This window comes from Selaginella moellendorffii, unplaced genomic scaffold, assembly GCF_000143415.4.
Source record: "Selaginella moellendorffii unplaced genomic scaffold, v1.0 SELMOscaffold_9, whole genome shotgun sequence".
In the NCBI taxonomy this organism is placed as follows: Eukaryota; Viridiplantae; Streptophyta; class Lycopodiopsida; order Selaginellales; family Selaginellaceae; genus Selaginella; species Selaginella moellendorffii.
The window spans coordinates 1,125,305-1,148,163 of record NW_003314270.1 but is presented as its reverse complement, the minus strand read 5'-3'; the positions used below and the strand labels follow the sequence as shown (position 1 = coordinate 1,148,163).

Genomic DNA, 22,859 nt, shown 5'->3' with positions numbered 1-22,859 from the left:
CATGCTTTGCATGATGTTAAGTGAACTCCTTTGCTTGCCCTTTGTGAGATCTTTCACCAACTTTTTTTGATTGTATTGTTTTCATTAAAAAAACGGTAGATTGTTATTACACTCAAATTCTAAGAAATTTAAAAAATTTGTTAATTTGATTTCCATATACAAGTTTGCAAGATAGTATCAGAAACAACAAAATATCCTGCATTTTCAACACAAAGTGCATATGTAACCCATTCATTCTGTGAAGAAAAGTATTTTGACCAAATAAGTTTGTTGTTTAAATCATAAATTGCAAGGTTACCATCTTTTTTTAAATAAAGAGTACATCCATTACCCATGTTATTGGTTTTTGTATCCCAAATTACATATAACCCTTTATATAGCACTAAATTACAATCATATTGCATATACAAAATATATTGGTGATTTGGAGACTGAAGAAAATTTCCGTTTTTTATATGCGAAAAACTTGAGAAAATTGGTCCACTTCTTATGCAAACTATATAAATATTACAATCTCTAAAATTCATAGTGAGTGAATTAATAGTTTTATTAGTGGTATATAATTCATCATTATCTACTATATAAGATATTAAATATCTCTCAGATATATATTCTGCTAAACCATATGTAACTAAATCATTTATAACATAATTTTTAAAAATATAATAAAATTGATTTTGTAAATAATCTCCTTTGAAACGCTTTGATAAATTAACAATTATAGTGCAAGCTATTATACTATCTTTATATTGAGTTTGTATATCTAAAGCACTTATAGTCACAATTAAAGTTTTATCTTTCTCAAATTTTACATGTGATAGTGAAAATCCAACTAATAAATCTTCCTTTTTATCAACATTTTCTATAAGATCAAATATTAAAGGTAAAATAGTTGTTTGCCTATATTTAATAGAAATAGCTTGTGGATGATCATAATACTTAGTTATACAATTAGAACATACAATTAATAAAAATAGTAAACTAAAAATTAAAACCATAACCATAAATTATTTGTGTAATTTTGACTACATAGTAGTTTTTAAATCCAATTTTGAACATAAAATATAGAACCTTTTACATAGAGAAAATAAAATAAGACAAGATGGTGATAAGACAAAATTCATATAAAATATCAAGAATGTTGTATTTAATGTAAGGGATTTAAACTCCCAGTTAAAATTTAAACATAGTTAAACAAGCTTAAAATTCCTTGTTAAAGGAAATTCCATTAACTAAAATATACTTGAACGTTTTTGACGATAATCTGAGCCGTCAGTGTGAGCATCAGGGTTTTGTTTCCCGCCATTTCTTCTCTTGCTCCCGTCTAGGTCGCGCGAGGCGGGCGGATTTCGTGGTGTTCTGCGATGTCGCTCAATCCGGTAGGTAATCTTTGTGAAGGATGTAGATCGAAAAAATGTAGATCAGGATTGTGTGATCGCGTTGCTCAAGAACCCTAGCTTGCAGAATGGCAGCGGCGAGAATGCGCTCTCGCCTCCATCGACGGAGGATCGCTTGCCGAGAGGCGGGGAGAATTCCATGTCGGAGGCGGAGGTTGACCCTCATGTGGTGGACATGGGCAACGACGAGGAGGAAGAAGAGGTCGGAGAGGATCTCTACACAGAGGATTTCATGCAAAGGTAGAGTGGGTTTTCTATCTCGATACTGTTTGAGTGACACGCTTGTTGACGCTTGCAGGGACTATCAGCCAAACGAAGAAATGGATCGATATGATTCCGCTGATTTAGACGATGAGCCGCTTGATGAGAGGTCGTTTGATCAGATAATGGCCGACCGCCGTGCTGCTGAAGCGGCGCTAGATGATCGAGACGAAGTTGGGAGTTTTAACAGTCCTGTGAATAGGCGGACTAGAAACAGGAAGCTACCAGCGTTTCTCGATGAACACGGTAAAATGTAGAGTTCTTGGAGCGAAAAGAAACTCATGCTGTGCTTTCTTTCCAGATGAATCCGAGGACTCCAGACCACGGCAGCGGGCTAGAGTCGACGAACCGGGAAATCAAATGCCGGACGATGAAACGGAGGTATGCTTTTTTAAGTTGCTTCACGCTTAGCTAAAGCGAAACTAAGCAGGAGGAAGACGAAGACGATGGAGCGGATATGTATAACATTGTCGGAAATTTGCGGACGTGGGTGTCCAGAGACGACGTCAGAAGGTTCATTGCAAGAAAATTCCGGCAGTTTCTTTTGACATACGTGAACCCCAAGAATCAAGGAGGGCAGCCTGAGTATGTGCGATTGATCAACGATATGGTTTCAGGTGAGATTGAGTCTGACGTAAACGGTTTCTGACATTCTGATTGTCTACGCAGCAAATAAGTGCAGCTTGGAAATAGACTACACGGAATATTTGCATGCCTACACAAATCTTGCTATATGGCTAGCCGATGCTCCCGAATCCATTCTCGAAGTGATGGAGGAAGTCTTGCAAACCGTCGTTTTGAAGCTGTACCCGAACTATGGAAAAATTCACGAAAGAGTACACGTACGGGTGACTAATCTTCCAGTCTTTGACCAGATAAGAGATATAAGGCATGTTTTCTGCTTCGGCATTTTCAAGTTCTTATATTTTGCTCGTACTTGCAGGAAAACACACTTAAATTGCCTGATTAGAATTGGCGGAGTTGTGACCCGGCGGTCTGGAGTTTTTCCTCAGCTCATGCAAGTGAAGTATGATTGCAACAAATGCGGTGCAACACTCGGGCCCTTTTTCCAAAATACATCCAAAGAGATCAAGGTTGGATCTTGTCCGGAATGCCAATCACGAGGTCCATTTTCCGTGAATGTGGAAGAGGTACTCGATTTCATATTTTATGTACTTACTTTAATCTCTGAGATGTGCAGACAATTTACCGGAACTATCAAAAACTAACATTACAAGAAAGCCCTGGAATTGTTCCTGCAGGCAGGCTTCCTCGCTATAAGGAAGTCATACTGCTTGACGATCTTATCGATTGTGCACGGCCAGGAGAAGAGATTGTAAGAGTCTGCCTTTTTGCTGTTATGCTTACCGTGACTCTCTCGAACAGGAAATTACGGGCATCTACACCAATAATTTCGACTTGGCGCTGAACACCAAAAATGGTTTTCCTGTGTTCGCTACTGTTGTCGAGGCCAATCACGTCAGCAAGAAACAAGATCTTTTCTCTGCATACAAGTTGACTGAAGAGGATAAACTAGAGATTGAAAAGCTGGCCAAAGATCCACGAATAGGAGAACGGGTAAGATCATCTATTGTCTTCTGTTGTTTACATGATCTATGCTTTCAGATTATCAAATCGATTGCTCCATCGATTTACGGTCATGAGAACATAAAGACTGCTATAGCTCTTGCCATGTTTGGGGGGCAGGAGAAAAACGTACAAGGCAAACATCGCTTGAGGGGGGACATTAATATTCTCTTGCTTGGCGATCCTGGAACAGCAAAATCTCAGTTTCTCAAGTAAGTACTGTTGATTTTGTTTAGTGATTTTATGCATGAGCCGTGCAGATACGTCGAGAAAACTGCACAACGAGCGGTATATACCACAGGAAAAGGCGCCTCAGCTGTTGGATTAACAGCAGCTGTCCATAAGGACCCTGTAACTCGCGAGTGGACATTAGAAGGCGGCGCCTTGGTCTTGGCCGATCGTGGAATCTGCCTCATTGATGAGTTTGACAAAATGAATGACCAAGACAGGTATTTTAAACGCAGGGCTTACAATGTCTTACTCGGGAGTATTTTTTCAGGGTAAGTATACATGAAGCCATGGAGCAGCAAAGTATCAGCATCTCAAAAGCTGGTATAGTAACATCATTGCAAGCTCGTTGCTCTGTGATCGCTGCCGCAAACCCTGTAGGCGGCCGGTAAGCACAATGTTTGATGTGATTTTAACGCTTGATGAACCTCCTCGTGACAGATACGATTCTGGAAAGACTTTCGCTTTGAATGTTGAGCTAACCGATCCTATACTTTCTAGGTTCGACATTCTCCTTGTTGTCAAGGTAACCTCTGCATTAGCTATTTTACATACTTTAGGATCTAATTGTGATCTTCTAGGACACTGTCGATCCTGTCATAGATGAAATGCTGGCAAGATTTGTCGTTGACAGTCATTTCAAGTCTCATCCAAACATTGCGAAGGATCAAACTCCTGAAACTGCTGCGAATACGGACCCAGAGGTTGGTATTCAGTTGAACATCTCCCGTTTATATAAGCTTTTGTGTGTCAGATATTATCTCAAGATATGTTAAGAAAGTACATCACGTATGCAAAGCTTTATGTTTTCCCAAAGCTGCACGACGCTGATTTGGACAAGGTTGCTCTTGTCTATGCCGATCTACGTCGGGAGTCCATGGTATACTAGTTTTCAGTTTTGATGAAGCTCATAGATCTGGCTTGTAGTTTGGGCAAGGAGTACCAATCGCAGTGCGGCATATCGAGTCTATGATCAGAATCGCGGAAGCGCATGCTCGTATGCATTTGCGTCAATATGTCCTTGAAGATGATGTGGATATGGCAATTCGGGTGCTGCTTGATTCTTTCATTGCAACACAGAAATACGGTGTCCAAAAAGCTCTGCAGAAGGTAAGTCCCTTTTTTTATTGTCTATTTTTTAAACTATATTTCCAAGCGAGTTCTAAAGGATAAATTTTTTTTTCAGAGCTTTAAAAAATATATGACTTACAAGAGGGACTTCAACGAACTGCTTCTTCACCTTTTGCGTGGTTTGGTCAAGGATGCTCTTCGTTTTGATGAATTGATGACTATGCCTGGCCCTCGACTTTCAGTAGTTCACGTCAAAATCACAGATCTTGAAGCGAAGGCAAGCCATAGCTTCTTCATTTGGAATTGTTACTCATGTTTCATGTATCTTTACAGGCTCGTGAGTACAATATACTCGATCTGCAGCCCTTTTTCAACAGTAGACAATTTCTGGGTGCCAACTTCACGTTGGATGTTGGAGCTGGAGTGGTAAAGCATCCAGTCGCATGAACAGTGAACTGTGAGAACTTTGTTTCTTAACCCTGTTTGTATTTATATCAGTCCAATTTAAATGCTTCCTAATATGGTTTGTGGGAGTTTCTATTTAATGTGATACCATAGTGAGATTTTTTTATTATTATGGCTTATACATTGTTGCTTTTGTTGCTTATAGCCACTTGTGTTGCTGCCACCGAAAGTCCGGTAAGTGTTTATATTTCTTCGTGTTCATATTTCTTCGAATCTCATGTAAGATTGACTTCAGGAGAGCTCGATATATATCGTTCATTTGCAAAACACCGATCAAAATCTTCATCCAGATGCTATTACCGAATACCATCACGGAATATTGGCAAGGTAAAACTATTTTTATAGCGACATATGTTGAACTCTGATTTACTTCCTGCAGCCATGATATTGCAAGAGAATCCATGGTTTACAGCTACAGACATGCTTTAAATGGATTTGCTGCACGTTTCACCAAGGAACAAGCTGCTAGAATGTCACGTACGTAAACTCTTGCAAACTCTTGCCTGTTATATTTTATATTTCCTTCTTACTATAAGGCTTTTGGTTTGAGCAGAACACCACGATGTACCATCGGTTTTTCCTAGCAGGCGCGTGGAAACTTACACAACAAGGTCCTGGGACTACATGAGCATGGGAAACTCACAAGACTCTCTATTTGGTACAAAACGCCCCCAGCTGCGGAGTGAAACCAAACAAGGAGAGGATGTTATCATCGGACTTGTGGACACTGGTATATGGCCGGAAGTACAGAACTTCCATGACGACGGGATGAGCGCAGTTCCCAAGAGGTGGAAAGGAATTTGCCAAGAGGGAGAAGCATTCAATTCTTCCCATTGCAACAGGTAACTTCGATTTTCTTTTTCCTTTTCTTTTCACCGCGTCTAATGTGCTTGTGTTCAGGAAACTGATTGGAGCAAGATATTTCTACCAAAGTTATCTACATTCGAAGGGCGCGGCAAATGTTTCTCAACTCGCACCTCAAATACGACTTTACATTTCAGCCAGAGATGACGTGGGTCATGGAACACACACGTCCTCCATTGCCGCTGGAAGATACGTTCCAAACGCCAGCCTCTTTGGTCTGGCAAATGGAACTGCAGTAGGGGGAGCTCCAAAAGCCAGGCTCGCCATGTACAAAGTGCTTTGGGGCGGCAGCGGTGACGACGCGGATGTAACTGCTGGTATCGACGCTGCGGTCGAGGATGGAGTGGACATTATCTCCATGTCTTTGGGAGGCCGCGCCGTGCTTTCTTTCAAGTACGTCGGGTCTTTCATTGCGGCGCTGGGTGCCGTTGAGAAGGGTGTTGTGGTGGTAACAGCCGCTGGAAACGACGGTCCAGACACTTTCTCAGTTTCCAACTCACCTCCATGGATGATCACTGTTGGTGCTAGCGCCGATGACCGGACGTTCAAGAACAATGTCTCTCTGGGGAATGGAGTGAGCTTTAAAGTAAGCCAACTTTCTGCTCAAAGCTCAAACAACCTCATAACTGTCTCTACTTTCAGGGGTTAAGCTTGACGCTCAATGGCACCAAGGACTTCTTGCCTCTTGTATCTGGAGACGCCGCTGGATCGAGTATTTGTCGTTTAGGGGCTCTAGATCCCGTCAAAGTGAGGAACAATGTGGTGGTTTGTGAATACGTATAGATATACTCCGGATCCCACTGCGGCAAGCGAAGCAGTTTTACATGCCGGAGGAGCTGGTGTTATATATTTCTACCAAGACGAAAAGGCGACAGTGGATGGTCACCTCTGCGTCCTACCTTGTTCTTCCATTTCTGCAACTGATGCACAGAGAGTCCTCTCTTATATTTCATCTACGAGGTAACAGAAAGGCTTCTCTCCTTTCTCACATCCAACAATCTCTCTTTCCAGCAATCCGGTTGTGAATATAAGTCCAGTTGAAACAACTCTGGCCACGTCAAAGGTTCCAGTCGTGGCTACGTTCTCGGGCCGGGGTCCCGGTGCCGACCCGAACGTCGTCAAGGTATAGCTCAAACTCGATGCAAACGTCTCTATACTGAAAATCCTTTCGTATTTCACAGCCTGATATCGTGGCACCCGGTGTCGATATCTTGGCAGCCTATTCTCCAGTTCTCCCAGTTGAACCAGGCGATAAGCTCGATCCACGTCGCACCAGTCACGTAATTTTTTCAGGAACCTCTATGGCCTGTCCTCACATTGCAGGCATTGTTGCGTTGCTCAAATCGCACCACCCGGACTGGAGTCCAGCAGCGATCCTATCAGCTATAGTCACGACAGGTGATAGTAACAACAATCTCTACAGCTTTTCTCAACTTTCAACTATTTTACAGGTTACAAGGATGGGATGGTTGGAAACCCCTTCGACTTTGGAGGCGGCCATGTCAATCCAAACGCCGCACTTCATCCCGGCCTGGTTTACGATCTCCTCCCAGAGGAATACGTGCGAATCCGGTGCGACGAGTTTGAGCTTTACGGCACTCCCGGCTGTGGAAACTACAGTGATGTGCCGCTCAACGTCAACTATCCCTCCATAGCTCGGCTTGATCTCGCGAACAAAACTACCATCACCAGGAACGTTACCAATGTGGAGGAGGAGGAATCAGTGTACCGCGTGACCGTGATCAGCCCCCCGGGTTATAGCATCCAGGTAGAGCCCCAGGTTCTACGCTTCGATCGCAAGGGGGAGACGAAAACGTTCCAAGTCACGATGGAGGCAACGAGCGAGGCTGGGGATGATCTCTTTGAAGAGGCATTTGGGTCGATAACTTGGAGTGATGGGCTTCATGAAGTAACGAGTCCTGTGGCTCTTGTAAGGTTCGCCAACATTCCTCTAGACTATGATCGAGAACCCAGTCCTCCTGCGAGAGCTAATCCTACGAATAGTTCTTCTACGTGTCCTCCCACTGCGGCTATATCTTCAAGGTGAGAGTTTATAGCGCGATTTCAAATGAATGGTACTAATCTTTGTTTGTTTTTCCAGCTCCAACGCTTATACGTCTTCTTTATCGTTATATGTTTTCTCTACAGTGCTTTTGTGGCTCATAGCTGCATAGTTATATCTATTAATTCTTGTAATTTGGTTAAATATTTTTTCACATTTTTTTCTACCAGTTGCTAGCTCACCAGCGTTGGCAGATGCTTTGCAAAGCCGACAAACTTATTAACCAAGTCACTAAACTTTGATGCCTCACCCCTGGACACGATTGCTCTAACAGCAAAGGATTCTCAACTCTTTCCATGCCACCGTATGCTGACAAGCTCAAGAGAAGTGAAGTAGTAACAAGTTGCAGATGATGGAACTCGCGATCTGGCTGATCCTGTTGAGCACGCTTGGATCCTCTACATCGTCACTCAACGCACACAAAGCTGGGGTTTTGGTTGCATTGAAAAGGAGCCTCCTGGGACTGGGAAACACCAGACTGACATCTAAACTCCAGAGCCTCTAGATATAATAACAAGCTTCTCAGGTACCTTCTTGGACTCCACAGCAGCCAAAGTGAGATGTTAGAGCTCTCATCCTGAGCCTCGAGCAACCACCCATCCAAGCGGTTTCTAGAACTCAAGAGTGCCACCGGTATCGTAATTCAAGGCTCAACACTTATCAACTAATAAGTTCTTTCCCAAAAACAAATGCAGGCCCTGCCTTCCATGCAAAAGCCTCACATCGATCGATCTACAGAGAAAACACTCTGTTTTTGCTCGCAGAAAAACAAGGACTCTTTTCAAAAGAGATTTAGTAAGTGTTTTGAGCTTTCAGTGCACTTTACGGTTTTCTTTTTTGAAGGCTCCAGCAATCTCATGCGGATCTTCCATACTGGATTGGATGCAAAGGCTACGAGAAGCCACCTTGGTATCGGAAAGGAGACTGACCTTTACCAAGAAAGCAGAAAAACATTCATGGATACCATCTCGCACCATCGCATGTTCTGCTCCGAATGTTTTCTAGCATAAGAACAATAAAAGCTTGAATCACCTCCGCATAGTTCTACCAAGAAGTTTGGCCTGTGACTTCTGGAGTTCAAAGATCCGTGTCAATACAGGAGTGTTGTTGAACTCCTTTGTTTCTGTAAGGCACATACAACCCTCGGGCTATGCTTCACCACAATAAACTAGACTCTATCAGCCCTGAATATAACCAGCGAGCTCTAAAGCTGTTGCAATAAAGCAGGGAGTCCTACTAGATAGTAACATTTTTTAAGAATGAGCATAAGCATTGTGCAGAAGGTTATATGGAGCAGCCACCTCTGGTTCCAGCTCAAATATAAACCGGGCAACTCTCTCAGCTCTCACAACGTCCCCATTGATCCGACAGGCTGCAAGCAAACTCGTCCATGCCACTGCATCAGGCAAAAAAGGCATATTTAACACAAGCTCTTCCGCCTCTCCCAGCTTCTTGGCTCGTCCAAGAATGTCCACCAAACAGTAATAATGCTCAATCCTTGCAGCTACAAAGTGATCTTCAATCATCGCTGCAAAGTAGTGACGGGCTTCGTCTATCATCCCCGAATGGCTGCAGCCGTGGAACAGCCCAACAAAGCTGCTCTCGTTGGGAATCATGCCTTCCAAGCTCATCTCTTTGAACATAAAGTTCGATTCACCGAGATTCCCATTCCGGGCATAGGCCGCAACCATAGTGTTCCAAGCAATCACGTCCTTAACTTCCATGGCATCAAAAGTCTCGCGGCTTTCTACCACATTCCCTGCTTGCGAATATGCAGCAATCAAGGCCGACCAGGAAAGAGTGCTAAAACTTGGGATTCTCTCAAAGACCATTTTTGACTCATTGAGATGCCCATTTTGGGCATAGCACAAGAGCACCGTGTTCCACGACGTCACGTCCCTGTGGATCATCCTCTCAAAAGTCTCTCGTGTCTCGTTAAGGTGGCCTCTTGCAGCGAATGTCTGGAGAACCGCATTGCACGATCCAACGTCGAACTGGAGCATTCCCTCAAACATGTTTCGTGCTTCTTCCAGGCAGCCGTTTTGGGCATAGCCCGTGATCACCGCGTTCCACGAGATGGAGTCCCACTGTGGAAGCCTGTCAAACGTTGCCTTGGAAGCATCCATGTCGCCACCTCGAGCAAAAGCCCGGATCAAACACGTCCACAGGACGATGTCTCGCTTTCCCGTGACCGATCGAAAAAGGTTTCTGGCGTTGTCGGGATCTCCACATTCGGACTCCACGAGCATCATGGAGCTGAAAGAGAGAATGTCTCTCTCGGGCATTGCTTGGAAGAAGTCTCTGGTTTTCTCAATATGCCCGGCTTGGGCATATACCGCTAGAGCCGCATTGAGCGATATCATGTCCCAGTACGCCATCCTCGAGAGAGTGGCTTCCACTCCAGCGAGATCTCTGGCGTTTGCGAAAGCATCGAGCATGGAGTTCCATGCAACTATGTCTTTGAGTGGCATCTCTTGGAATACGCTCTCGGCTCCAAGAATATCACCCTCGATCGAGAGAGCTCCCAGGAGAGACGTCCAGGAGACACAGTTCCTGCTGGGCATGAGATCAAAAGCGCCTCTTGCATCGTCAATCGCCCCGGCATGGCCGAAAGCAGCCACCATTGCAGACCACACCACAACGTTCTTCTCTGGGATTGCATCAAACATTGCCTTGGCTTCGTCAAGGAGATTGGAACGAGCGTAGGCTTGAATCATACAGACCCAAGAGGTGGTATCTTTGTCTTGCTGCTCGTCAAACAGGTTTCTCGCTTGGTCGACATACCCGGCCTGGGCATATGCTTGGGTCAAGGCATTCCAAGAGGCTACGTCGTAAAAGGGCATCTCAACAAGCAATGCTTTAGCCTTTTCCAGATTCCCTATTTGTCCATACTCCACTGCCAAGACTGTGACAGACACTACATCATGTAGCGGCATTAGACTCAATACTTGGCTCGCAGATTGCAAATCACCTCTCTTTCCATGTGCTCTGATCAGAGTTGTCCACGAGATTGCATCTTTCTCAGGCATGAAATCGTAAAAATTTCCAACATGTGGGGTATCTTGAACTGCTAGCATAGTGTTGCAAGATACTAAGTTCCACTGAGGAAGCTTGGTAAAAACCTCTCTGGTTTGCTCCAAAAGATGCCCAGTTTGGGCATATGCTGCAAGGAGGACAGTCCAGGACACCACATTCCTCTCCGGCATCGCATCGAATGCTCTCTTAGACCCGTGCAAGTTACCAGTTCGGGAATATGTGCTGAGGATGATATTCCACGAAAAAAGATTCGGGTGGTGGATGGAGTCGAAGACAGCTTTTGCATCTTGCAGGCTCCCGCATTTGCCATACATGTCAACAAGCAAGTTGAGGAGGTATCTGTCATGCCTGTGCTCAGAGGCAAGGATTTGTGCGTGCGTGGCTTTTGCTTTGGACAAGTCCCGTGATTCACCGCACCGCCTCACTAAAAGACTTAAGGAGCTGAGAGTCTCTCTTGCAATGGAAATGGTCGATAGAAGTCTCCTAAAGAGCATAAGCTCCAATGAATTAGTGCACTTTAAGGTTTGAGTTAGTTCACCTTTTCTCTGTGATCTAGCATGACAATGTGCGGTTTTTCAGAGTGAACTTTTGCTAATATGGATACATACTCAAAGGCCTCTGGAGGTGCCCTTTATTCCGCTTTATGGAAACTAGGGGAGCTCTACTACATCTTGTTCACATTTTGCTTCCCTTAAACGAATATCATCACCTCTATCAGACAAGGAGGAATTCCATGACTGAAGTTCCTTCACTCCTTACGTTCCAGGTAACAATAACATGTGACTTTCCCGTTTGGTACACACATAAAGCCCAGTGCACTTTGATCTTCTGCTTGCTCTTATGGCGTCGAGGAGCTTGGCCTCGTTGGTCGGGAAGAATGCCTTGGTGAAACTTCTGAGGAATACAGTGGCACCATGTGTCACAAGTTTCACAATATACAAGGACATTAAAACATTCCAAACATTTTAGTTTTGCAGTGACAATGTCCTCCACAGCTGTCCTCCACAACCAAGTATGAGATATTGTTGGATTCAGTGATCCACCAAAAAAATGGCCAGCCGCAAAAGATACCAAGGTTACTCTAGTACAGCTTCACAATCTCAACATGGCAGGGTTTGTGCTGGAAGCTTCAAATGGATGATATCCTGCAACACAGCCGCAGATGCCAATGGAACCCATTCCAGTAGAGGAAGAGTCTGTAAATGTGTCTGCCCAGCATGGAAATTTCACACCATTGGCCCAGGAACATTTTTTGAGAGATCATTATGAAAACTTTCTCTAACGAACCACAACTCAATTACAAGTTAAATTTATTTTTTACAAATATTCTGAGCAGGCGGTCCACCGTGGCCAATCTTTGACATTCCTGAAGTTTCCTGAGCAATAGATGTTAATCGCTTGGCTGACATCTACAAAATCGGTGACCCAATGCTAATGCTTCCAGAAAACTATCAAACGATCATGATTAGTTTGATATTTCGAAAATCTTTACCCAAGTTCTTCAGAGACCATTTCTTGACTAGAGTGAGAGGAATGCAAAAAAGGCCTTTGGACAAGCTCACTTTTGCCCTTGTTACAGTTGTGCCGATCATCTGATCAAATTTCCAAACATTACACAAAGATTGTACAGAAGTGCCTTAGGGACACTCCACAAAAATCAACTATCAGACATTCAGATGGCAGGGCTAAAACTTAAATGGCAAGTGTTGAGACTATTGAAACACAGTGAGCGTGTGTGAGAAAGAGTGAATCAGGCCAACAGTCCGAGAGTGACCGAGACTATGACACTAAGTGGAAGAGACAAGGACATTCATTGTTTGAGACTCTGACACTTAAGAGTGCCATTCATGGAATTGCATCCATGCCACAAAAGCAGCCATAGTGAACTCATTTTTGCCATGTCCTTGATATTTTTTGGGTTTAGGGACCATGGGGGCAATTGCAAAAGGGTTTGGGAGTCAGCGGCTAGGTGCAGTGGAGGATGGTTGCATGTTGCTCCATTGCAGCAGCATTGGACTGGTAAGTTTTTTTGGCCTTCCTTAACAGTGAGGAGCAGTGTATTGGAATCTAGTAAGGCAAGGAGCACATGTGTCTATGTGCAGCAAGGCAAGGAGCACATGTGTTGAGATGCAGCAAGTCCTCAAAAACAACCTGGGTAAAAGCCATGAAGGTTTGAGCTGTCGCCTTGTGTCCTCCTAAAAAGTCAAGGACCAGGAAGTCTTGTGTGGTTTGAACCCCATCTGACCAAGACTTTGATCTATTAGTGGCACTTGATGCTAGGCAAAAGTCTTGAGGATCACTGATGTTAGCATGACTACAGCCAAGCCAAACTCTTGATAAATATATGCTAAGATGATGTTGATTCTAAATCTAGAGTTGATGATGACATTTTGGATCATGTGGAGTCCAACTTTATTTGCATAAAAGAACACTCCAAGATCAATCTCCCTCATTTCATCCGTAATATGCACATTTGCATGCTGCCAAACATGAGGTAGTTGATTGGCAATACTTACAAACTTATCCAACACATATGGAACTAGCTAGAGAAGCTATAAGATATTAAAGTTTGGTTGCATCAGCTTCAAGTCCTCAATGAGTGAGTGTAGTTAGTGTTGTTGCAAAGCACAAAACAACCACATTTATGAAAAATATAAATCTTTAACACCTAGAGTTGTTGAGAAAGGCTACTACTTAGGCTCTAGAGTTGTCTCCGAAGGTACAAAAATGTGATAAATCTACTTTTTGTACCACTTTTGCTGGTTGATTAAGAATTTCCTTCTCATGAGCTTGTTGATATGTCATTACTGCATAGAAAACATCTAAGGAAATCATTGTATTCACATAATTGTCCAAGAGGGGTTAAAAACCATGATCCACCTCCACAAACTCTAAAACATCTTGAAACTTACCAAAGATTGTTCTTGTGCTAACTCCTTAATAGTTGACAATCATGGTAGCCTCAACTAAATAGAACCAACCTTGACCATATGATCTTAACCTTATTTCTGTAGTCCAGCCAGCTTTCTCCAGTATCTAGAAGCCATGGTTCTCATGAAAGAGTTCACCAATCCATGGTCTTTGTCTCAGGATGCCTCATTATTCTAACCAATGTGCATGTCCAATAAGTCCAAGGAGTAGAGGAGAAGCCAATCATGTTGACATCACTGACCATGCCCTTCCCTTTGATATCCCTCAATGCTTGCTACTGTGACAATAATGCATTACCACCTGACAAGTTGACCAAGTGAGAATTGTCTAACAATAGCCTTTGTTAGAAAACCTGCTGCTATGGAGCTAGAGCCAACCTTTGTGATTATTTGCAAATAGTAACATTGAAATAATATATTCACTTCAAGAGTTTAGATCAGTTAAAGAATCCTATATAGCAATGAGCATATCCTGGCAATGACTACATTCCTTTGGTGTTGAATCTTGTTGACTAGGAAGGGGTGCATAGAAAGAACACTGTGGCTAGGGATACAACAATGCTCCACCACTAAACTTGTACTAGCATGAAGTAGGGTCCTTGCCTCAACCATAACAGCAATGCAACTTTTGCAGCTAAGAGGATTGATGCTAGTTCAAGAGGGACTACATTGTATGTTTTGGATAGACTAGTTTATCAATCAATTTTCTTTGTGGACTCCTAAAAGGTGCTTATCATGGTTATAAGGATCTGAGTGAGGGTGGACATTTAGTCTCCAAGTAGAGGTAGCAGCAATCATGATTGTGCAACATGGCAACTCTTTTTGTACACCATCACTTCAACTTCTTCTTCTGTTTAGCTTGCATCGAGAAAAACATTAGAGCTTTCCTAAATGATTGCTAAGCTTTAAGAGTTGTTATTCTTAATGTTAAGAAAAGTTAAAAGTAAATTAAAGTCATCATAAGCTACAAAAAGAGATTACTCAATAGCTCTCCAAATTATTTCTTTTGAAAATGAAAATGTTTCCATCTCCCCTCACCACTAAACTTGCTGTTATAACAGAATCTAGTTATGGATTACAATATTTATCAAATGGATGATCTTGAAGGTCTTTAATCATAAAATTCTGATCTTGTTATAAATGGGACAAACATCCATTAACACACTTGAAAGGATGCTTACTCTAGTATTAAATTCTTTCACCCCTCTTCTTAGTTAACACCAACTTACAATTAATATTTTGTAAAGCCCATTTTCCAAGTTTAAACTATTTCCTACTAAATAAAAGACCCAAGAACTTTGTTTTGATTGATGATTCAAAGCTCCAATAATTACTTCTAAAAAAATCATCCTACAACAACATTACAAGTATTTCTAACTACCTTGGGTGCTTAAGATATAGTGACTATACCATAGCTTTATACTTGGTGAGCACCAAAGCTTACTCGATAGTGTATGGTATAATTTGAGAATTATGTATGTATTTCAACACAAAACCTCTGCCTTCCTTCAGTATAAGTCAAGGCATATGAAAATATCTGATTTTTGATAGTTTTGAAAGTGGTTCTCACTAAATGGGAGGGAAAACCACAGATTTTTATAAAGGGATTTGCAACATAAAACATACCTGGGGTGTTGATATAAAATGTGATCCTAAGTGTCAATCATCATGAAACTCCATTGATGTGCTTCCTACTAGAAAGAGCACCACTCCACTATTCCAATAGTCTTATAACAATTTTTCAGTAGGCTTCAACAGCATTGTCACCAAAGCAGTTTTAAGATGTCATTAGGCTCATGTCCAATTTTATTATAACTCACTAAACTATACATGATCCTTCCAAAAAATAAGCAAAAGAAAAACAACAATCAACTGAATCATTGTTCAAAAATAAAAAAAAGAAAAGAAAATGAATGGAGTTGATAAAATTATTATAAAGTATAAAATATTACATGCATACCTTTTGAGGCTAATAGCAAGTTTGACACCTCGAAGTAAGTCTTATAAGTTAGTCTCATCTTTTTTAGCAGCTTAGATCAAGTAGAGTGCTTATGATAAATTTAATATGGTCTTTTAAACATGCTTTGGAGTTATCAATGAATTTTCACAATCTTTGCCTATACAATATTTTTAAACAATTGATTAAATTCTTTTGTATCCCTTTTTTTAGTGGATATGCATGTGGCAACATGTATTACAACTCTGCCAGCCACTATGTCCTAAGTGTAGCACACATGGTTTTAACTTTATACCCTATGATATTAGTATATAAATATTTTCATCATTACTTTCTCTATTTATATTCTTAATTTTATTAACAAAAGATAAATATTATAATAGAATATATACTGTTTAGAATTCAGTCTCCCAAAGTAACTTTTTTTCTTCTTGGATGGTGAAATATGACATAGGAGCTAGAGGTGTTATATTTTGCTTCTTTAGATAATAAAAATGGATCCAAAATAAAAGAAAAATTATATAAATGTTATTGAGGTTTTTAAGTTTTTATCAATTGGCAAACCATATATGTTCTATAAGTTTTTATTACATATCTTAACTTTAATATATTATTATTATTATTTACATTCATATAAATATTTCCAATTATTTTTTATTTATAAGGTAAATAAATATTTAAAATACTTTTATAATTTTTATATTTTACATATTTGAAGTTATTTGTTATGCTATAGTCAAATCATCATTATAGTAGATAAGAATAACTGGAACATAAAAGTAAGCTGGCAATCCTGAGCCAAGATACTCGTAAATCAGCTTCTCCTTAATTGGAGGAGGGAACTCATCAATGTCAGAAATATCTGGAACACCATTGCATTGCAAAGTCTTGTTTAAATCCAACTGGATAAACTCATGAGCGTCACTCAAGCTCACTGCTCGACAAGAGTAGCTATCTGCATGACTGTTGTAATCTTTGTAGCGATCTAGAATCTGGCCCACAGTTTCTTCGCAAGGAACCTATAAAGTGTTATCTCCTAAGATCTTGGAAAGTGAAAAAGAGATCTTCCTTTTCCATACCTCTAGAAGGATGTCTTGGTTGATGAGAACGTTCTTCACTCGAATGCACCGAGTTCTTTTGCTTAGTTTGCCAATCATGTACTTGAGATCGTTCCACCACTCAAACTCAAACGATGAATCCCAGTCTGTTCTAGGAGCGCGTGGAGGGACGTGAACAAATCTCCCCTGCCAAGACCAAATTTTGCTCGATCGATAAACTCTTCACGATTTCTTTTTAGAACTTCCAATAAACTTTGATGAATTTGTACCTCCGGCGTGTGGAAGACCTCCTGCTTGGAAACCGGATCAATGTGGCGTTTGACGCTTCCAGTGCTGGGATCAAACCAGTGACTGATATCGCCTCCTCCGGCGTGGATCAAGAGCTTGCCAAGAAACGCTGGATTGCGAGTGACGAGATTGGTGACATCGTAGACCGATCCGAGCAGCGTGATCCAGCAATCGCCGGGAGTGCAGTGCTGCTTGACCTCAGCGGCCGTGTACCAGCCGCTCTTGCGCTTGGGCGTCGTGGGGATCATCGCCATGGCCCTAAAACCCTAGATCCAAAGCGTCAGCCCTAAAAGCGCAAAATTGCGGGAAAAAGTTTAAACTCATCCAACGGCAGCGGAGCAAACTGGAAGAGCCCTACATCCAACGGCACAGAACAAAATGCCCTAGAGCGGGAAATGCAGATCAATGCGAGCTCGCGGGCGGAGGATCATCCCCTCGATTCGACGCTATCTCTCGACTGAATCTGCGGCGGTGCTGGATCCCGGGCCCGACGATCACAACGACGAGGTCGCGGTATTCACCAAGCTGCTAAAATCGTGCACGGGGCAGAGAGATCTCGCGCGAGGGAGGAGCATCCACGACCAGATCCGGCGCAGCAATCGCAGCAGGAAACGATGCCTCGCGAATTCCATCATGGAGATGTATGGGCGATGCGGCAGCGCGATCGAGGCCAAAGAAGTCTTCGATCAATTGGGGCTGAGGACAAACCGCTGCTCATGGGCGATTCTCATCGCGGCCTACGCCCAGAATCGGCAAATGGAGGAGGCCGAGCTCCTCTACCAGATGTTCCCTCTGAGAGATCGAAGATCATCCACCGCGATGATCTCCGGCTACGCGCGTGCTGGGCAAATCGAAAAGGCGCGCGCGATCTTCGATGGACTGACGCAGCGTGATTTTGTGCTGTGGAATGTGATGCTCAAGGGCTATGCATTTCTCGGCGATCTGGAGGAATCCACGCTATTCTTCAGCAGAATGGTTTCCAGGGATTGCGCGTCGTGGACGACGATGCTCACGGTCTACGCTAAGCGCGGGCATTTTGATTCCGCGAAGATGCTCTTTGATGCCATGCCCCAGCGCGACGAGATCGCGTGGAACGCGATGATAATGGCATTTGCAGCAAATGGCAGCTTAGACGAGGCTAAGTGCCTGTTTAACTTAATGCCCCTGCTGGAGACGCTGACGTGGACGTCATTGCTCGTGCCATTTGCCCAAGGCGGGCATCTTGACGAAGCACGTCGGGTGTTTGATTCCATGCCTGAGCGAGATTCTGCTTCTTGGAAGGCAATGCTCGTGGCATATTCTCTGGGTGGGAATATCCAAGAGTGTAAGCATTTCTTTGACAAGTTTCCAATGTTGGATACAAGTGCTTGTAGCATGATGATTTCGGCAGGGAATGTGGAAGATGGGGAGAGCATCTTTTTCTCCATGGAGGAGAAAGATTCCATTGCCTGGAGCGCCATGCTGTGCGGATATGCCCGGGGTGGGGATATTCCCAAAGCCAAGGCTTTGTTTGACAGGATGCCCACCAGGGATGTGTTCTCCTGGACGGGAATCCTCGCAGCATATTCTCAGGGCGGTGATGTGGACGCTGCTGTGGCGGTGTTTGATAGGATGCCCATGACGGACGTGGTAGCATGGAACGCTCTGATCGTTGGATTTGGCGGGAGTGGAAAGATCCTGGAATCAAGGGACCTATTCGAAAAGATTCCCGCCAGGAACCTGCTGACGTGGAACTCACTCCTGCAGGCATATTCTTCGGCTAGTACGAAATGCCGCACGGTGTACGACAGGATGCCGCAGCACGACGCCACGTCGCGCGTGCTGGCCGCCACGTCATACTCAGGCACCAGCGTGGAGATCCTCCACCGGAAGCTCGAGATGCTGGAGAATCTGCCCGAGGGACACGTGGCGGCATTGAACACGAAGATCGCGGCATATGCCAAGGCCGGGCAGCTGCGTGACGCCCGGGAAACGTTCGATTCCATCTGCCCGTGCGGCGTGGTGTCGTATAACGCGATGCTCGCGGCATATACTCTTAACGGCCACCTTTCAGCTGGCCTGGACCTCTTCCACGCCATGAATGTCCAGGGCGTGAGCCCTAACGACGTGACATTTATGGCCATTCTCATTGGATGCCGCCACAAGGGATTGCTGGAAGAGGGCCGGGACTACTTCGTTTCGATGCTTGGAGATTTTAACCTAAATCCTGGGGTCGAGCACTACTATGCGATGGTTGATATGCTGGGTCGGGCAAAACAGCTCTGGAGAGCCGAGAGCTTGATAAATTCCATGCCATATTTGCCCGATACGTTTGCCTGGACGAATTTGCTGGGAGCTTGTACCACACTAGGGGATTTGGAGCGAGCAAACAGGACTACTGCAAATGCCGTGAAGTTGGATCCTAGAGTGTCTACTCCTTATGTTCTTCTTTCCAATGTTTATGCCCAAGATAGTTAGTTTTACTCGCAGAAAATTTTGAATTAAAATTAAAATAAAGTAAATATTTAAATAGTCATTCTTAAGTTTAAGTTAAAACTATTTGAAGTTATTTTAATTTAAATTTGTCATAGTGGACACTAGAAGTTTCAAGCACAATAGAATGTGGTTGGGCATTTGCACGATGAGAAAATGTTGTGGGGTCAACCATAAGAATATTTTTTTGTGGTAAGTGTGTTGCGTGGCGTCACCTTGTGGTGCTTGATCTAACCTATAATTATTCCTCCTCTTTTTTTATGTGATGTTGTTGCTGCTGGGAATTTTTGTGATGGTTGTGAACTTGTCACTTTTACATGGACACCCAAAGGCCAATTTTAAAGGCTAGCTGTCGAGGCAAAGTGCCCTAAACAATGTAAAGGTTGTCTAACGGTCCCGATGCGTCTGCGTGGCGGGGTTTGCGCCGTCGGATCGCAGCGGTGCCGTACGGGTACGCACTTTTGTTAAAGCCTTTGTTCCTGCCGCGAGGCGCAAATCTCCACTCCGCCCTCGATCGATCGCTATTGGGGTTTTGGATCGATGCGTCCTGGGCTGTGAAATTTCTGCGCCGGATCGTCGTGCTGTCCCGTGCGATGTGCACGACAGGGGTTTTGGATCTACATTTTCTTGGAGGAGCAAGATTTTGATCCCTTGCGCGCCGGAGGTAAGCGCCGAGACGATCTCCCGGAGCTAGAGATCGGGAGATTATCCCTTCTTCCCTATTCTTCCTTTCCCCTTGCTCGTCCTGGCGGGGGAGCAGTGTGATTCTCTTCTCGACTCTCGCTCCATCTGGAGCTGGAGCCATGAGAAGGAACAAGGCCGGGGCATCCATCACGTTGCATCCGCAGCACCACAAGGATTCTAGGGACAGGGAAATCGCCGCGATTTGGAGGCCGACGAGCCTACGCATGAAGCGAGGGGTGAGCGGCGCCCACAGGGGCCCGACCACTCCGGTTCCCAGCTGGAAGCTCTACGAGAATCCTTTCTACAGCAATGTGATCCAAGCCGGGGCCAGTGTCTCCGCCAGGAAGCTCGCGGCCAGCTTGTGGGAGCTCCAGGAGATCCCATTGCCCAGATCGCCGGCGGCATCGCCAGACTCCGCCGCCACAAGCAGCCCACCAGCGGCGCCGCCCAGAAGCTCTGCGGAATCTCCAAAGTCGAGTCTCTCGCTGCCACCACCTCCGGCAAAGAGGAAATCCTCTCCAGCGATTTCGTCCACGGCTAGCGCTCTGGAGGAAGCTGCCAAGGTAGAGATCGAATTTTTCCCAGCTTGATGACTCTCCGTTTTCACTCGTAGGTGTGTTTGATCCTGTTTTTTGTGCTGATTTTTCTGGATCAGGTTTGGTGACACATTGCTCGTTGCGCAGTCTACAGATGGAAATGGAAAAATTGCGCACACGAACAGGCAGCTGGCCGCAATGCAGTCTCACATCAACAGATGCTTGGACAAGCAAGCGACTGCGGTTAAGAGTTCCATCGCCAAAAGCAACAGCAACAATGCGGTATGTTCCATGGCTCTTTTTTTTCCCTTTTTCCCTGCAATACTGTTCTTTCCTGCTTGCCACCTTTGGTTTTATCGATGGCTCTTTTTCTTTTTCGTCAGGGGCAGTTTTGTTGTTTGACTTGGATGTGTTCTAGCTAGGCAGTGTATTAACTTCGTGAGCGTTTTTTTAGAGCGATTCGGCGTCACAAGCATCTCCAGAGACGAAAATTGTTGCCAGCCCCGACGGTTTTTCAGCATCCCCCGAGCTTCTTGAGCGGTTACACGCCTTGGAAGAGCAGCACAGCGGTGCGGCTCTGGCCAGTGCGTTAAGGACGGAACTTGATGTCGCACGTAGCAAAGTCAAGGAGCTAGAGGGAGCGAACAAATTGGCTCGCAAGGAGATCGAGGCTTTACTCAAGAAGATAGCGGACGACAAAGCGGGCTCTTTTGGGAAGGAGCAGGACAGGGTGAAGCAGGCTTTGCTGTCTGTCAGGGACGAGGCCGATGAAGAGCGCAAGTCGAAACGCAGGATGGAGATGGCTAACAAGAAACTGTCGAGAGAGCTCGGCGAAGCAAAGATGGCGCTCTCGAAGGTACTCCAGGAGCTCGAGAAGGAACGCAAAGCAAGGGAGCTTATGGAGGATGTGTGCGACGAGCTGGCTCGAGAGATAGGCGAAGACAAGGCAGAAGTTGAAGAGCTCAAGCGCGAGTCGCTGAGAATAAGGCAGGAAGTGGAAGAAGAGCGCCGAATGCTACACATGGCCGAGGCGTGGCGCGAGGAGCGCGTCCATATGAAGCTGGCCGAGGCGAGAGACGAGATCCAGGAGAAGCTGGACTTGGTGGAGAAGATCAAAGGCAAGCTGGAGGAGTTTCTGAGAGTGAGGAGGAGAGTCCTGGACGACGGCGACTACGCAAGCCAGCAAGCGGATATCAGGGACGGGGAGATGCTGCGCGCTTCGGTCGACAGCTTGCTCTCGCAGGAGCGCGAGAGCCTCAAGCAGCAGTCCGAGACGAGGAGGAGCGAGGAGGTGGAGTCACTGGACGACGATCTCCACTCGATAGACCTCACCAAAGACGCAGCCTCGGCCAAGGAGCGAAGGCTGGCCGAGTGGCACAGGCTCAAGACTGACAGGAGAATCTACTGCTCCCCGGAGAGCCGCGGTGAGATTGGCGACGATGGTGGCAGCGGCAGTAGCAGCAGCACCAGCGGCAGCGGCAGCAGCGGCAGCATCAGCACTGGAAGAAGTAGCTCTTCCCGAGCAAAGAAAGGACCGCCGGCAAAGGTGATAGCCATCGCTCCTCTCGCAAATGGCGGGTCTGGGAGCCTGGGGACCCTCACCACCAAGTCGATCGGGAGCAACTTGGGCAGCAGCTTCGATAACAACACCGGCACCGCCGAGAGCTCGGAGTTCGATCTCCCGCTCCGGACGCTTGGGCGATCGATTGATAAGCCCGCCAGCAGCAGGATGAGTAGCAGCAACAACAGCAACTGGTCGCCGGCGTCGGTGGTGGCCAACGGCAAGAGCCGCAAGCTCAAGAGCCTGGTGGAGTGGACGACCAAGGGTGGCGGTGGTCAGCCGGCAAATGGTGGTGGTGGCGTCAAGCACTTCTCCAAAGCTTGATATTATTCTTCTTACAGAAATATACAGTGTGCGAGAAAGTACGGAAAGAAAGTGTAAGAATTTTTGTATCGCAAACCC

At 44.7% G+C, this 22,859-nt stretch overlaps 6 protein-coding genes across 8 annotated transcripts; 4 read left to right on the top strand and 2 right to left on the bottom strand.

Moving 5' to 3' along the window:
* Positions 1 to 1,278: 1,278 nt before the first annotated feature.
* LOC9630909 (DNA replication licensing factor MCM2) lies at positions 1,279 to 5,094 on the top strand. Of its 2 annotated transcripts, none has more exons than XM_024672911.1 (18): positions 1,279 to 1,379; positions 1,465 to 1,637; positions 1,696 to 1,904; positions 1,960 to 2,039; positions 2,089 to 2,275; positions 2,328 to 2,547; positions 2,602 to 2,809; positions 2,860 to 2,994; positions 3,045 to 3,236; positions 3,285 to 3,457; positions 3,506 to 3,694; positions 3,745 to 3,861; positions 3,915 to 3,999; positions 4,055 to 4,177; positions 4,228 to 4,353; positions 4,401 to 4,583; positions 4,660 to 4,821; positions 4,878 to 5,094. In XM_024672911.1, the coding sequence occupies exons 1-18, from the start codon at positions 1,365 to 1,367 to the stop codon at positions 4,989 to 4,991; spliced, it is 2,691 nt and encodes an 896-aa protein (XP_024528679.1). In that variant the 5' UTR covers positions 1,279 to 1,364; the 3' UTR covers positions 4,992 to 5,094. The 2 variants fall into 2 exon arrangements, with proteins under 2 accessions (XP_024528679.1, XP_024528680.1); XM_024672912.1 differs by having other exon boundaries at positions 1,296 to 1,379; positions 1,458 to 1,637.
* Positions 5,095 to 6,346: 1,252 nt separating this feature from the next.
* On the top strand, positions 6,347 to 8,224 carry LOC9632841 (subtilisin-like protease SBT1.8). The gene is made up of 6 exons (XM_024672808.1): positions 6,347 to 6,459; positions 6,516 to 6,833; positions 6,885 to 6,996; positions 7,055 to 7,271; positions 7,325 to 7,916; positions 7,975 to 8,224. Exons 2-6 carry the CDS (start codon positions 6,631 to 6,633, stop codon positions 8,045 to 8,047), a joined length of 1,197 nt encoding a protein of 398 aa, XP_024528576.1. The 5' UTR covers positions 6,347 to 6,459; positions 6,516 to 6,630; the 3' UTR covers positions 8,048 to 8,224.
* Positions 8,225 to 9,188: 964 nt separating this feature from the next.
* On the bottom strand, positions 9,189 to 11,465 carry LOC112345612 (pentatricopeptide repeat-containing protein At4g02750-like). The gene has a single exon (XM_024672747.1). It carries the CDS (start codon positions 11,463 to 11,465, stop codon positions 9,189 to 9,191), a length of 2,277 nt encoding a protein of 758 aa, XP_024528515.1.
* A 5,118-nt stretch (positions 11,466 to 16,583) lies between these two features.
* LOC9630906 (cytochrome b5 domain-containing protein 1) lies at positions 16,584 to 17,458 on the bottom strand. Its single transcript, XM_002967568.1, has 3 exons — positions 17,186 to 17,458; positions 16,938 to 17,102; positions 16,584 to 16,877 (listed from the first exon to the last, which is right to left on the bottom strand). The coding sequence occupies exons 1-3, from the start codon at positions 17,456 to 17,458 to the stop codon at positions 16,584 to 16,586; spliced, it is 732 nt and encodes a 243-aa protein (XP_002967614.1).
* A 151-nt stretch (positions 17,459 to 17,609) lies between these two features.
* On the top strand, positions 17,610 to 19,661 carry LOC112345611 (pentatricopeptide repeat-containing protein At4g02750-like). Its single transcript, XM_024672746.1, has one exon. The coding sequence runs from the start codon at positions 17,610 to 17,612 to the stop codon at positions 19,659 to 19,661; it is 2,052 nt and encodes a 683-aa protein (XP_024528514.1).
* A 448-nt stretch (positions 19,662 to 20,109) lies between these two features.
* On the top strand, positions 20,110 to 22,856 carry LOC112345658 (uncharacterized protein At5g41620-like). 2 transcript variants are annotated; one of them, XM_024672890.1, is made up of 3 exons: positions 20,110 to 20,923; positions 21,044 to 21,178; positions 21,351 to 22,856. In XM_024672890.1, the coding sequence occupies exons 1-3, from the start codon at positions 20,480 to 20,482 to the stop codon at positions 22,779 to 22,781; spliced, it is 2,010 nt and encodes a 669-aa protein (XP_024528658.1). In that variant the 5' UTR covers positions 20,110 to 20,479; the 3' UTR covers positions 22,782 to 22,856. The 2 variants fall into 2 exon arrangements, with proteins under 2 accessions (XP_024528658.1, XP_024528659.1); XM_024672891.1 differs by having other exon boundaries at positions 20,815 to 20,923; positions 21,016 to 21,178.
* Positions 22,857 to 22,859: the final 3 nt, after the last annotated feature.